The sequence below is a fragment of the Pongo pygmaeus genome, chromosome 8, assembly GCF_028885625.2.
Source record: "Pongo pygmaeus isolate AG05252 chromosome 8, NHGRI_mPonPyg2-v2.0_pri, whole genome shotgun sequence".
In the NCBI taxonomy this organism is placed as follows: domain Eukaryota; kingdom Metazoa; phylum Chordata; class Mammalia; order Primates; family Hominidae; genus Pongo; species Pongo pygmaeus.
Window position 1 is genome coordinate 91953272 of NC_072381.2, and position 13431 is coordinate 91966702.

The window sequence follows — 13431 nt, forward strand, 5'->3', positions numbered from 1 at the left end:
TACTACAGTAGTCCCAGCTACTCCGGAGGCTGAGGTGGGAGGATCTCTTGATCCCAGGAGGCTGAGGCTGCGGTGATCTATGATTGTGCCATTGCACTGCAGCCTGGGCAACAGAGTGAGACCCCATCATTAAGGAAAGAAAGAAAAGAGAAAAGAAAGAAGTAGTGATTTTGGTCATAGGACACAGTCAGCCCAAGGTGACCTGTCAAAGAGGGGTCCAGCAGAATAAATGCCCCAAATTCACTGTTGTCTCTTCTCCAACCTCCTACCAGTGTTCCCCATTGGCTAAATTCAATCACAATCTAGAAGGCTAAAGAGGACCCCATGTATAACAGCCTCCCAGAGCAGAGAGCAGGTTGGAGCTGGTAGGTGGTGAATTCCATAGGGAGTGGATCCAGATGGCAAAGGGAGGATCTCTTAGCCTAGGCCCTTCAGACACTGTGGAGCCTCTTGCATATTAGCTCCTCAGGGGCCCGCTCAAACTCAAAAATGTTTGAGTACTGGAGGGTGGGGTGGAGAAAGTATTCACTCTGAAAAATGTATAACTGCAAAGCAAAAACTAATGCATAAATACATGTCTACAAAGAAAAGCATTATTTCATCTTCATTGATGATCACATTTAGTATCATAAAAGTGTTATTACTTGGAAAACAATTTGTAAGTTAGATTTTCTCTATATGGAAACATTCCTGAGTATACATGATGATTGCTGGGAAGGAACAGCCATCACAAATTAAATGCCAATAATTACATTGGAATAATTACAATTGAAATATATTCAAATTCCCAATTTTTGCAGCTAGATATTTTAGAGCGATTATTTAGTTAAATATATATTTAATATTATATTTGACTATAATGTGGTATGGAAAAATCAAAAGTAAGTTTTCCTAGGAACTATGAAGGTTTTTGAGCATATATAGAGATATTTATATTTAATTTGTTAGATGAAGTGAGATCTTGAAATTTTTTCTACGGTAATTATCACATTTACAATTTAGGAAAATTAGCCTAGTAAGAACTGACTTTTTAATACATGTGAGAGAAACATGTCATAGAAACTAGTTATAAAGCTATTATAGTCAACCAAATGAGACAAAATAAAGTCTTGAACTTAGGTAGGAATGGAATGCAGGAGACAGCCATATACAGAACAGTAGAGATTAAATTCAAAGGACCCAGGAACTGATTGGAGATAGGGGTGAAAAAGAAGGACAAGTCATTGTAAGCTTCCAATATGGTAGGTTGTTATGAAAGTCAGGAAGGGAAGCCTATTCAGAGAGAAAAATGATGAATTGAGCTTCCGAATGATTATTCATTTATTCTTTTTGTAAGTCTATGAAGTGAAAGAAATTTTACTAAGCTTGGGCTATACAGATTAATAAGATATTGTCCTAGCTCTGGAAAAATCTAAACCAAGTAACTAAAATACAATATTGAATTTAAAATCCTTTTGGATGGGACAGAGGAAGGCAGAACAAAATTTATTACAACAAGATATCTGAATTTGCAGCAAAGAATCATTCCATGCAAAACATCTCTCGATATGGAAGTGCCTATAAGCAGAGACCTATTTGGGTCGCTCATCTTCCTCAAGACTGGACTGAAGATATAAAGAATCTTATACCCAAGGTCCTCCCCTATTTTCAGTATGCCAGGTCTACTTTTTCTAATTACATCAACATCAATATAAGATTGTTGAATATCAGCTGGATTCTGTCTATCTCTCAGAGTATTTCATCTAACTTATTTGACACTGGCTCCTGCTACTAAAAAGTAAGGTAAATACATAATACTGGGGACAAATTGACCAAGAGGCTGAACAAAATGGTCAGGATGACCATGAAGCACAAGCTTTGTCCAGCAGACTTCAATAATCCAGGAACCACTGAGTCACTGTTGAAATCAGAGAGTAAGGGTGCACACTCAGCTGCTGTGAATGGGAATTTCTATAGAAACACTTTACATAAAAGTGTTCTTTATATAAAACAGAGGATCTTCACATTCTTATTCAAAAACAAAGCCACAAATGCTTTCTGACAATACTTTGTTCCTTTGATAATAAATACATCAATCTGTCAAGAATTTGTTGAGAGCCATCGTTGTTTATTGTGTAGGCAAGCAATACATAGAAGTTAGTGCACACATAGATCTACATACATCCATTATCTTTGACATCTGGAGCTGTTTGCAGTCTCAAAATTTGTGTCAGTAATTCTTGAGGACAGGTTTTAAGCGGTGCATGATCTGAGAACCTCAATACTACTCTCACTCCCAACTACTCCTGACCCCTGTCATCCCTGTTTATTAGTTCCCAACTGTTCAGCAGATCAAAAGGGGGCTTCACAAGGAAGAACCTGTGGCAGGCAATGCAACAGCCTCCCAGATTCCTCTTCCTTTGGTAGAGCCACAGCATGTCTCTCTTCTCCAGTGAAAACTTACTTGTGTGGCTGCTCTAAGGAGCAAGACAGTTAGCGGGCTATCAGCTGGAAGGGCCTGATTTGGCTGCGCATGCTAAATGCTAATAATTGATAAGATTTCGTTATTGGTTTCCTTTCACCTTCATCTTATTGTGCTAGGTAATGGAGATTTTATACCACCCATAACAAACCTAAATTGTCTTGTAGTTATATAATTATATAAGTATGTAATTTAAAACACATATATGACCTAATACAAATATTACCTAACTTTCTGTCTCAGTGACTGTACCCAGATTGTAAATTTATAATGAATATGTCAATGGACACTGGCCAATATTTCAAACCTGTTGGCATCTTATGCAACTTACCAACAAAATGGCTCAGAAAAAGTTCAGCTGGCATACAAAACAAACCTATAAAATGACAAGGTACAATCAATAAACCTACAGCAAATAGTCTAACACTTAGAAGGAGTCATGTTATTAGGGCTCAGCCACACTTGGTTATCTTCATATCATCTCATGTTGATTTTTCTTTGCTCTCTACAACAGGTGCTGGATGGTTCCCCCATTGAAGTCACCCTAGCAAAACCAGTGGACAAGGACAGTTATGTTAGGTATACCCGAGGCACAGGTGGAAGGGGCACCATGCTGCAAGGAGAGTATACCTACTCTTTGGGCCAAGTTTATGATCCCACCACAACCTACCTTGGAGCTCCTGTCTTCTATGCCCCCCAGGCCTATGCAGCAATTCCCAGTCTTCATTTCCCAGCCACCAAAGGACACCTCAGCAACAGAGCCATTATCCGAGCCCCTTCTGTTAGAGGTAACACCAGTCAGATCTTGCTTTAGAGTAATCCCAAGATTTCAAATGACTCGAATTGCAGTAGCCTTAGATATATTGGATGGGTCCACTGGGAGAAAAGCACTGAAAAATTGTTTATTAAAAATCAAGTATTACGTCAATAGTTTTCCTGTAATAGGAGTCTTTTTTCACATTACAACTGGTTATTGAAAAAACATGGTCAGAACATTGTGCAAATGAGCCTAGTGCACAGATTCAAACTTTGCATGGGCCCATAAAATTTGCACAAACTAAAACCTAGTTCTATAATTGTTAGCTTCTTCTGTATCACTTGTCCACCATTGTGTAGTCATCTGTAGCTCATTACAACACTTCTGGAATAGACTAGTATAGTCCAGTGGAAACCAATTACCTCAAATAGCAAAACCCTTTCAAGGCATGTGTGTATTTGATGGTGACTCAGTGGCATTGTCTTAATATACAAATCACAAATTATTATAAATATAATCTAATAGACATATGAGATGTTCTCATCTGATCTCCTCCAAGAAATATGTGTTATACTTTCTTAGAAGCCAAATTATTAAGGAAATTACTGTATTTCTTTAGTACATGGAGAACTGAACAACAAACAGAAAAAAAATCCTCGATCAGACTGCTAATAAAACAATAAATATTTCACATTTGAATCCTGTAGGAATTCTAAATGTTTGAGCAGTTTTCCAAGCTCCATTTCTTCAAGGAAGCTAGAAGATAAAGAAAGCCTTTATTTTATTTCCAAGAAACTAGCTTGTCCCTGTCTTTTTGGCTCCTTCAGATGAGTTTTTCTAGGATATGGCTAATGCCAACTGAATCCCAGTTCTATCCTCCAAATACGACATGAATCTGGGCAATTCGATAAACAAACTGTGTATTTAAGCCTATTCTTGGGTTTGACTTAGAAGCAAAGAGGCACATCTAGATTACTGTGGAAACAATTATCTCACTATGTTTTACTATGTTTCAGTATAACTAAATTGATCATCTTAGGAGCTCTAGTCTTCAATAGCCTTAAAAGTTTCATACTCACAATTACTTGCCCCAAAATTGTAACGCAAATGAAATAATCAAGATTTCCTTTAAGGTAACTTGTCTATGTGATAATAAATTATATCATTGCAACATTATGCATTTATAATGTAAAATCACATCATTAACCAATCCATACATTAAATACAAATTGTCAACCAGTTATGATGTCGAAAAAAAACAAACTCCACTATAAGGGAAAAAATGCCTATCTTATAACAAGAAAGGAATCAATGAATGATATTCATGGATGAAGGGTAATCAATTTAATTTTTTATCTCTATGCCACCAATATAAAATCAAAGTAGCAACACGGCAAAACAAAAATCAAAAGGAATCTATGCATGAAACTCAATGGAAATTTAAGCCTCACATTGACCGAACATCAGAGAGGATGGTGAACCTAAAAGCATGCTTTCTAAATGTTTGTTTTACAATAAGTCATTGGAGGTGGGATAATTAGGGAAGCCAGAATTTATTTCTGATATACTGATCAGTGACAGTCTCTATGCAAGACTGATTTCAAAATAAGTGGTCGCATTATGTTGGAATGTTCTAATAAATACATTCCCAGTCTTTATTAGTCTGTATAAAATATCAAGAAAAGGTTACCTAAAGACAAAAATTGCAAATTTTCTATCCCAAAATTTCTAAGTTGTTTGTGTACTTATCAATAGTATTGTACTTGTCATTGGCATTGTTTTCTTCTGAAGGTAGTTTTTCAAAAAAGAGAGAGACACCTATGTTAAACCTTACTTTATGTTGAGTTTCATTACATTAGAATCCTAGAGTTTCCCACCCATCTTCAGGGCAATAATCAACGTGAATTGGGCTAACTTTTCCATTACAGTAAGATTCAGGGTGATTTTCTGGTGGTTTGATTCAGTTTAATGCCTTCTTACGTTCCTAGAAATTTACATGAATGTACCTGTAGGGGCTGCGGGAGTGAGAGGACTGGGCGGCCGTGGCTATTTGGCATACACAGGCCTGGGTCGAGGATACCAGGTCAAAGGAGACAAAAGAGAAGACAAACTCTATGACATTTTACCTGGGATGGAGCTCACCCCAATGAATCCTGTCACATTAAAACCCCAAGGAATTAAACTCGCTCCCCAGGTAGGTAATGTTATTCCAGAAATAGTTTCTTTAAGTTGTGCCAATGAGCATCATTCACTTTTATCAAATGATTTGACGTGATCCCTACTCAAGCTATGGGTTTTTTTCTTTTAATATATAAAGCATCCAATCAATGTCACACCCTTTGAGGGAATGCTGGGCATCAGGTGCTATTTTTCTATTCTAGGTCCTTTCTCTTTTTAAAAAAATCATAAAGTTTAACACCTTGAACAATATTCCACTGAAATGCAAAGAATCTGAGAGCTATTAAGAATTATCAACCCATACCCGAAATGAGGCAAAGACCCCATCTCAGAATAAATGCCTATTGTATGTGAGCCAGGTTGGTTGGCAAATGAAGAGTATTATGGCAGTGCCCTGAATAGACCATTTAGGACATCTTTTCTTGGAAACACTGTATCTAAGAGAAAACTCCACCATGATATCTAGGTGAGTTATTAACTATGAGATGTCATCAGTCATACCAAATTAAATCTTCCTCCATAGTTACATTTTGGCAGTGGCATTACAGAGAGTTTTTACTGTGTTCGTTTAAGAGTTCTAAGTTTCCACACTTCAACATTAACCTGTGGTTTTTATTATTGGAAAATTAAAAGCTATAAAAGTTTCAATATGGAAACTGACTCCCGGGGTTAAAAATAAAACAAAACAGAGTCTACGCTAACCCTGAGACTGTTCCCTGCGGGAGTGTGATAGGTGCTGATCTCTGTGAAATACATTTTGGCTGAATAACACAGAGTTACAGTTTGTGTATCTTGAAGGAAACTTCCCTATTCCCATGACAAAGGTGGGCTTATAGCCCCACGTTTATGGAAGTAGCCCTTATAATTTCAATCCAGAAGAAAACTGGTTTTCTAAAAGCTCATCTTGGGTAATTTTTTAATGGGATTTCTGGCTTTCTTTTATGCACAAATTAGCTCATCTAAGGTTTCTGCTAGCCCCACCCAGGGAATTTAAAAAAAATGCCTATCAGAGTGCTAAACAGCAATCATTTGTTCACATAAGATTTAGTAAACATCTCTTATGCACCATGTAGTGTGCTAGGTGCTGGAGATGTAGAAGTGAATATAAAAAAATCCTTATCATGAAAAAGTAGATGGCAATCCAGTGGGAAAAAACTGACACGTAAACATATAATTATAATGAAATCTGGAAGTGATATGATGAAGTTTGTTCAGAAAATATAAAAGCCACTCATCCAGTTTCTCTTGGGTTAAAACCCAAAACAAAGAACCTGATTAAAGTACTGGAATACTTAGAAATATTTTAAGAAAATAAAAAATAATAGTCGCAAATTCTGTATAATAATAGTATTTCTGAGGGCTGCGATAGTATGAAAACAGATCTCTTCGTTTTACATTAAACTCAAGTTAGAAATTCATCATGTCTTATATTAATATATGAGTAACAGTCTCTATCAATTAATAAAAGTTCTTTAATTTGTGTCTGACCTTCTACAACTATGGCTTAGAAATGAAGACCATACCACCACCAACCAACATAGATGGGGCCTAAACAACCCCAAAGTAGAGTTACGAACTTCCAGCCAGAAGCAGAGAGACAAGCCCTTTCCTGCAAAGTCAGCAGTGAGAGCTGGTGTTCCTTCCGCCCAGGTTTGCTCACCTGGCATAAACAAGCAGGCATAATATCTACCAGCAAAAGCTCCTTTATTATTGCCCAAGAACTGTAGGGAATGCTCTGAGGATGACAAGAGATCCTACACAAGAGTATTAAAAAGAAAATATCAATAGAAAAAACAGGAACAATCTACAAATTAATAAACTGGAAAATATCATGCTATTGCAGCTGGGTTAATTAGCATAAATGAGGTAAGAAACCTCAGAGACACATCCTGAGACACTGTTCTGTCTTACAGAGTTATTTTCTCAGCCTTATGCCCTGCTTTCCACAGTCTACTGAATCTGCTGACTAATGAGAGCATCAGGACCTCTGGACAACCAAAAATGGCTTCAGAATAAAGAAACTGTGAATCTTTAGAAAATATTCAGTTTGGAGTAATTACAGAAGAAAAAAACATGCAGGAAGATGCTAAAAAGCATATTGTCATTAAGCAAAAAAAAAAAAAAAAAAAAAAAGCCAGAAATAGTGTCTTACCAAACAAATAAAAACATTGCAACTGTTAACACCCATCTAGGAACGCTCAATAAATACCAAGCATTAATTCTATTTTTTTTATGAAATTGTGAGATTAAAACCCTATGATAAATGACATGAAATAAAAATATATTCTTAGGCTATCATCTCTAAACCATTATAAACACAGAGATTGAGAGTAATAATGAGTAAATCTATACAAATCTATGCACACAGTGTTGGAGCAACAATTTTTACAAAAACAAATATTCCAAACAAATCATAAAATTAAGCTTTTGGTAAAAAGTTACAGGTAATGGACTAAACTAAAAACATATTACAGTAAATGGTGTGAAAGTGATTTTATGAACTAATAGACCTAACATTTTAAATGGAGTTCAAATTGGGTTCATCTTAAATTTTATGAGTCATTAAACCATGTGGCATTTTATATCTTCAGATATTAGCTTGAACTCTGAAAATAGAGTTTAAAAACCTGAAAACTTGGGAAATAATGTGAATATGTCATTTGAGGGGGAAATAACTTTTTTTATTCTTGTAGATATTAGAAGAGATTTGTCAGAAAAATAACTGGGGACAGCCAGTGTACCAGCTGCACTCTGCTATTGGACAAGACCAAAGACAACTATTCTTGTACAAAATAACCATTCCTGCTCTAGCCAGCCAGAATCCTGCAATGTGCGTAACTTCTCCAAATTCCTTACCATTTTAGATCAGGATACACTTACAAATTAAATGCATTTAGTCACCATCTAAACAAAATACTGAGGTCTACTACCTACTCATTTGTCATTAAATGCAAATATTGAGATGTGTAGTTGGGATGTACCAGCCATGAAACCAGCATATAAAGGCCCCCAAATTTCATATATACGACGAAGGTTGTGTAGTATCACCAGCCAGTGGAAAACAGTCAGTAGTGTAAAATGCAATAGAAATAAAAACTATAGCCCATTCTTGGCTGGGCGTGGTGGCTCATGCCTATAATCCCAGCACTTTGGGAGGCTGAGGCAGATAGATCACTTGAGGTCAGGAGTTTGAGACCAACCTGGGCAACATGGTGAAACCTCGCCTCTACTAAAAATACAAAAATTAGCCGGGTGTGGTAGCCGGTACAGGCAGGTGCCTGTAGTCATAGTTACTCAGCAGGCTGAGGCAGGAGAATCACTTGAACCTGGGAGGTGGAGATTGCTGAGATTGTACCACTGCACCCCAACCTGATCAATAGAGTGAGACTACATTTCAAACAAACAAACAAAGCTATAGCCCATTCTTTCATCTGTGCAGTGTTTAGGTTGAAGCATATGAAATTACCATTTTATACATAATAAGACAATGGCCCATCATTTAATTTTGGACCAAAGATATGACCTCTCTGTTAGTGGATATCACCTCCTGAATTTTACCTTGAGCCTGCATTTCTATATATTTTAGGAACAATTTGTTTCACTTGTGCTTTAGAAAAGCCATGTAGTGAATTACTTGTATGTCCCAGGAATGTCATCAACCACTGATGTTCTAGATCAATTTATAAATATTTCTACATGCAACCTATATTTAGAAGCTTTAATAGCAAACAGAATGAAAAACACCCACTCAAAATACCACCATCCAGTCATCTTACAAAGCTGATAGTGCCTTAAGTTTTCACCTGACTCAGTTGTACCAGTTTAAAAATGGCTACCCTGACTGACTTGCTTTCCAGCCACCCTTTCACACCTCCAAAGCTGAGTGCCTATGTGGATGAAGCAAAGACGTACGCAGCCGAATACACCCTGCAGACCCTGGGCATCCCCACTGATGGAGGCGATGCTGGCACAATGGCTACTGCTGCTGCTGCTGCTACTGCTTTCCCAGGTATGGGAAAATTGTGCCAGAAATGGCGCCCTGCAGAGAGTATTTGGGAAACCCTTTTTTGGTACCACTGAATCATAGAAATGTTTGTGTACCCTACTTACAGCAATCTGACTTGCACCACCTTGGGACCAAAAAGAGTTTCCCAAACTAGTGACTCATTAAAACACGAGGCAAGAAAATCAAGCTGGGCTGCAGAGTGGGTTCTGGTCTCGGCTCAGCTTTAAACTGCTGTGTGATCTTGAATGAGTCAGTCTCTCTGAGTCTGGTTTGTTTTGGTTTTTACTTTTAGTAAGAGAGTTTGAAACTACCTATAGATATATGATGTTTATTGGAGCTCTTACTGTGTGCTAGGCACTCACTTAAATGGTCAGGAAGCGTTATAATGTCTTAGTAATGCTCATGATACCACCAAGAGTTAGGTTCCATCAGGAAGTCCAGTATACAAACGAAGAGCCCATGTACAGAAAGATTAAGTACTTTGGCCAATGGCAATTAGCTTTTCAGCAATCTTTTCTCCTTCTCCAGTCTTCAATCTACTTTTATTAATTTGATTTCAAAAAAGATTTTTTAAAGTCAAATATTGCGTGTGTGAGAGTGAGAGACAGACAGAGATCCTTTCAAAATGTGAATAATCAGGACTCAACTCAATTTATTTGTTCTATAATTTTGGTCTGGGGCATATGCTGATTGCTTAAAGCAAAGCCTATCCATGGATCAACAATGCCTTCACAGGTCACATTTTAAAAGGTTTGTCCCCATTTGTTACGCAGCCACAACAAATGGTAATAATTAAAAATGAATCCTTTAGAGATTGAAGGGGACCAGGCACGAAAGTTGTTTAGGAAATTTTTTCTCAGTTGAAAATTTTTTATCCTTTTTTTTTTTAGTAAAAGATTATTTCTATTGAAGAAATGTCATTTTTGACTTGTCACTGTGTCAGCGTGTGCCACATAAGTCCAAATTAGAGCTCTAAGTAGACCAAGAAACATGATATTCTTATCAATTAATTAATTCATATATTGGTCATGTGTAGGTGTGAGAAATTTTATATTCCTCACACCACTGCCCCTGGGGCTCGTTCTCAGTAGTGTTTTTTGGTTTTGGGGGTTTTTTTCTCAAAAGTTTTGAATATATCCTCCACTCTGGCCAGTGGGGCTAACATTAATGATGTTTCACATCTGAAAGTGACCTCAATTCTGGCTTTGTTTCTCTGTAAGAACATGGAGACGCTCTGTGGTGAGTCCCTCGGCGGTTACCAAGGTAACAGCTGACACTGCAGAGGGCAAGGTCCTTCCTGGGCAGTGCAGGGCCAGCAGCCAGTGCTTGCTTTCCACATAACAGGGTGTTTACATGTCCATTTACTCAGGATGCCTGCCAGGGCTTCTCAGTTCTTAGAAAAAGTTGAACCCCTGTCTTGCAGAAAGCTGCACCCCGAAGACACCTAACAAATGTACTATTAAACTAATGAGCCACTGTCAGAAGAATTTTAAAGTTTGCTTTCACATTGGAAAGGATTTGCTTTTACCCAAGAATGTTTTATCTTATTCTCACTTCTATTGGCTTCTGTGAGAAGTTAAAAATATTTAGGGCATGAGTGTTGTCTTGGGAATGCCTAAGAATCTTAGAGGCTCTCTTATAACTTTGCCGTGGAGTCAAGCAAAGAATAATAGACTCCAAGGGAAGAACTGGTTTGAAACCCAAACACCCTGGCACTTAACAAATTGACCAAGTTGAAAAAGAAAATTCAAAATCCCTAATGGTAAAATCTGTACCGCAAACACATGCATGCATGCGTGCACACACTCACACAGTTACATTACTCACTTAGCTTAGAAATACTGTTTCCAAAACTATGAAAGTAACTGTTAACATGTGTCTCCTACCCTTGGAAAATGGACCAAACTTCGCTAGTGCATTAATCAGCATTACTGACCAAAGTGAATGCACCAAGAGTGGATTCAATTTTTGTTCAAAATAATCCAACCAGCTTCCTGCCACCACTTTCTGAGAAGCCACTAGAAAAAAATCAATGTGTCTGGGGTTGGGCAGGCTTCTACTGCACATAAAACAAATGGGGTTTAAAACAACAATGAAAAATAGGTGCCCATTTGTACTTAAGTATACTTCTCTCTTTCTCTTGTTATCTTTTACAATTTCTGGATAATCTCAGAAATACTCAGGTTTTAAACTAAAACAATACAGAGAAATAATGCTTTAGATAGTAGCTAATATGCTGTCTTCTTCAAAAGTGAATGCTCATCCACTAGATACAATGCTAACATGAAATTGCATAGATTATTTTTTTAATTCTCAGATACTTTGGTTCTCTGAGGTGGAGAACCAGCATCAAGGCCTCTGAATACACCAAGCACAGGCTTGATGAGGGGCTTGGGAGGTAAGAAGTTGCTTTTGCCATTCATAGTTAGATCTAAATATGGACAGGTTAGGCATTTGCTTTTAAGGTAGTATGGAGAAGCACACTTAACCTTTACAGTATTTCTCCTACTGATCTCCCAGTCTTTACACATCTTCTTGGGTAAAGGCAAATGTTTTAAATGTTTAATTTAGGCAGGTGTGGGATTACAGGAGAACTAGTCACACAGATCCCCACCTCCCCACATACCATGCCCAGCCAGCACCTCAGTCACCTTTTCTCATTTATAAATTTGGAGACCCTCAAAAAGCTATAAATCACAAGCTTTGATCAACTCAGTATCTTGTTAAGTTTCTCTTTCTTGGACCCTATCCCAAGCATCTTTAATTCTCTTAAGTATAAAGTGATTCTGACACAGGTGGTTGACCCCACTTTCGGGAACATTGTCCTAGGACTTTTTAAATGTCATTGAAAATCACTGAGTCCACATATTGTATCCTTAAGGACACTTTTTAAAACATATATATTAACTTTTAGCTTTAAGCCATATGTTAAATGTTCGTATTGCTAAAAGAAGACAAATAAGCCAAAAGGGAGCAAATGTGAATTCCTTTCATCAAGTTTTCTCTGCCTCTTCCTCCAGGATATGCTGTCCCTAATGCAACTGCACCTGTGTCTGCAGCCCAGCTCAAGCAAGCGGTAACCCTTGGACAAGACTTAGCAGCATATACAACCTATGAGGTCTACCCAACTTTTGCAGTGACTGCCCGAGGGGATGGATATGGCGCCTTCTGAAGACACTTTTAAATTTAAGAATAAGACACACAAAACTCTATTAAAAAAAAGAAATAAACCTCTAACTCGGTCCCCCAATGATCATAAATAATATCTTTCCTAAAGAAATGCCTTTCCAGAGAATGTATAGCTTATACCAATTATAGAATCGTGAAGTAAGAACGTTATTCTGAAATGAAATCAAATGTTAAAGAGTCTTTTGTTTAACAGAAAGCTGGAGAGCCACTGCCCCAAAAGTTGTTCTTCCAATCTTCCTGAGTGTTTGGGGAGTATGTTTACAAATCCTGCCAGGGTGAAGAGAGATCTTTTAGCTGGCAAGATTTGGGAGGGACGGAGCAGACCTGGGCAGTCAGTAACAATCAAGGGAAGCCAAGTAAACTCCAGAGTCTTACCTCTGGCTCACAGCTGCTTTTGTGATACACAAAGTCACAAAGAGGAAAAGGGAAGGGAGGAGGTTGCTTTTCAAAATGCATTCACCATGGCTCACTGTGTGGGGCATGATTGTAGGCCTGAGCTCATGAAAGACTGTCCAAGATTTTGTGGGTTCAACCTCTCTTCAGCCTGAAAATTCCATCCAGTCGATTTGTCACAGATCAGGATCTTCCTGTCCCCTGCAGCCCATGGGGACTTCCTAGAAATAGATATGATATGTTGTAGATATGGTTAAAACAAATCCAGGCCCCATTGTTTATTCAGCTCATTAGTCCACACCTATTTTTCCCTAGAACCCCTACCTTTTCCAATAATCATGCCAGCATGAAATGACCTTTTCTAATTTAAAATTTTTTGACTTGTTCATATTGATTGATTTTCATCATCTCAGACTCATTTTTCTCCTACCTAATATCATAAAAACG

General features: G+C 37.6%; 1 protein-coding gene across 7 annotated transcripts in view; it reads left to right on the forward strand.

The window, feature by feature from the left end:
• A1CF (APOBEC1 complementation factor) overlaps positions 1-12639 on the forward strand; it is a 79319-nt gene extending 66680 nt beyond the window's left edge. For 4 of the 7 annotated variants that reach the window (XM_054436444.1, XM_054436446.1, XM_054436450.1 and 1 more), the window contains 5 exons: positions 2976-3249; positions 5207-5412; positions 8090-8226; positions 9254-9405; positions 12423-12639. In XM_054436444.1, coding sequence (XP_054292419.1) covers positions 2976-3249; positions 5207-5412; positions 8090-8226; positions 9254-9405; positions 12423-12574 — 921 coding nt within the window. In that variant the 3' untranslated portion in view covers positions 12575-12639. The remainder of the gene's footprint in view (positions 1-2975; positions 3250-5206; positions 5413-8089; positions 8227-9253; positions 9406-12422) is intronic. The other 3 variants (XM_054436445.1, XM_054436447.1, XM_054436451.1) reach the window with 1 other exon arrangement.
• The last annotated feature ends 792 nt before the right edge of the window (positions 12640-13431 follow it).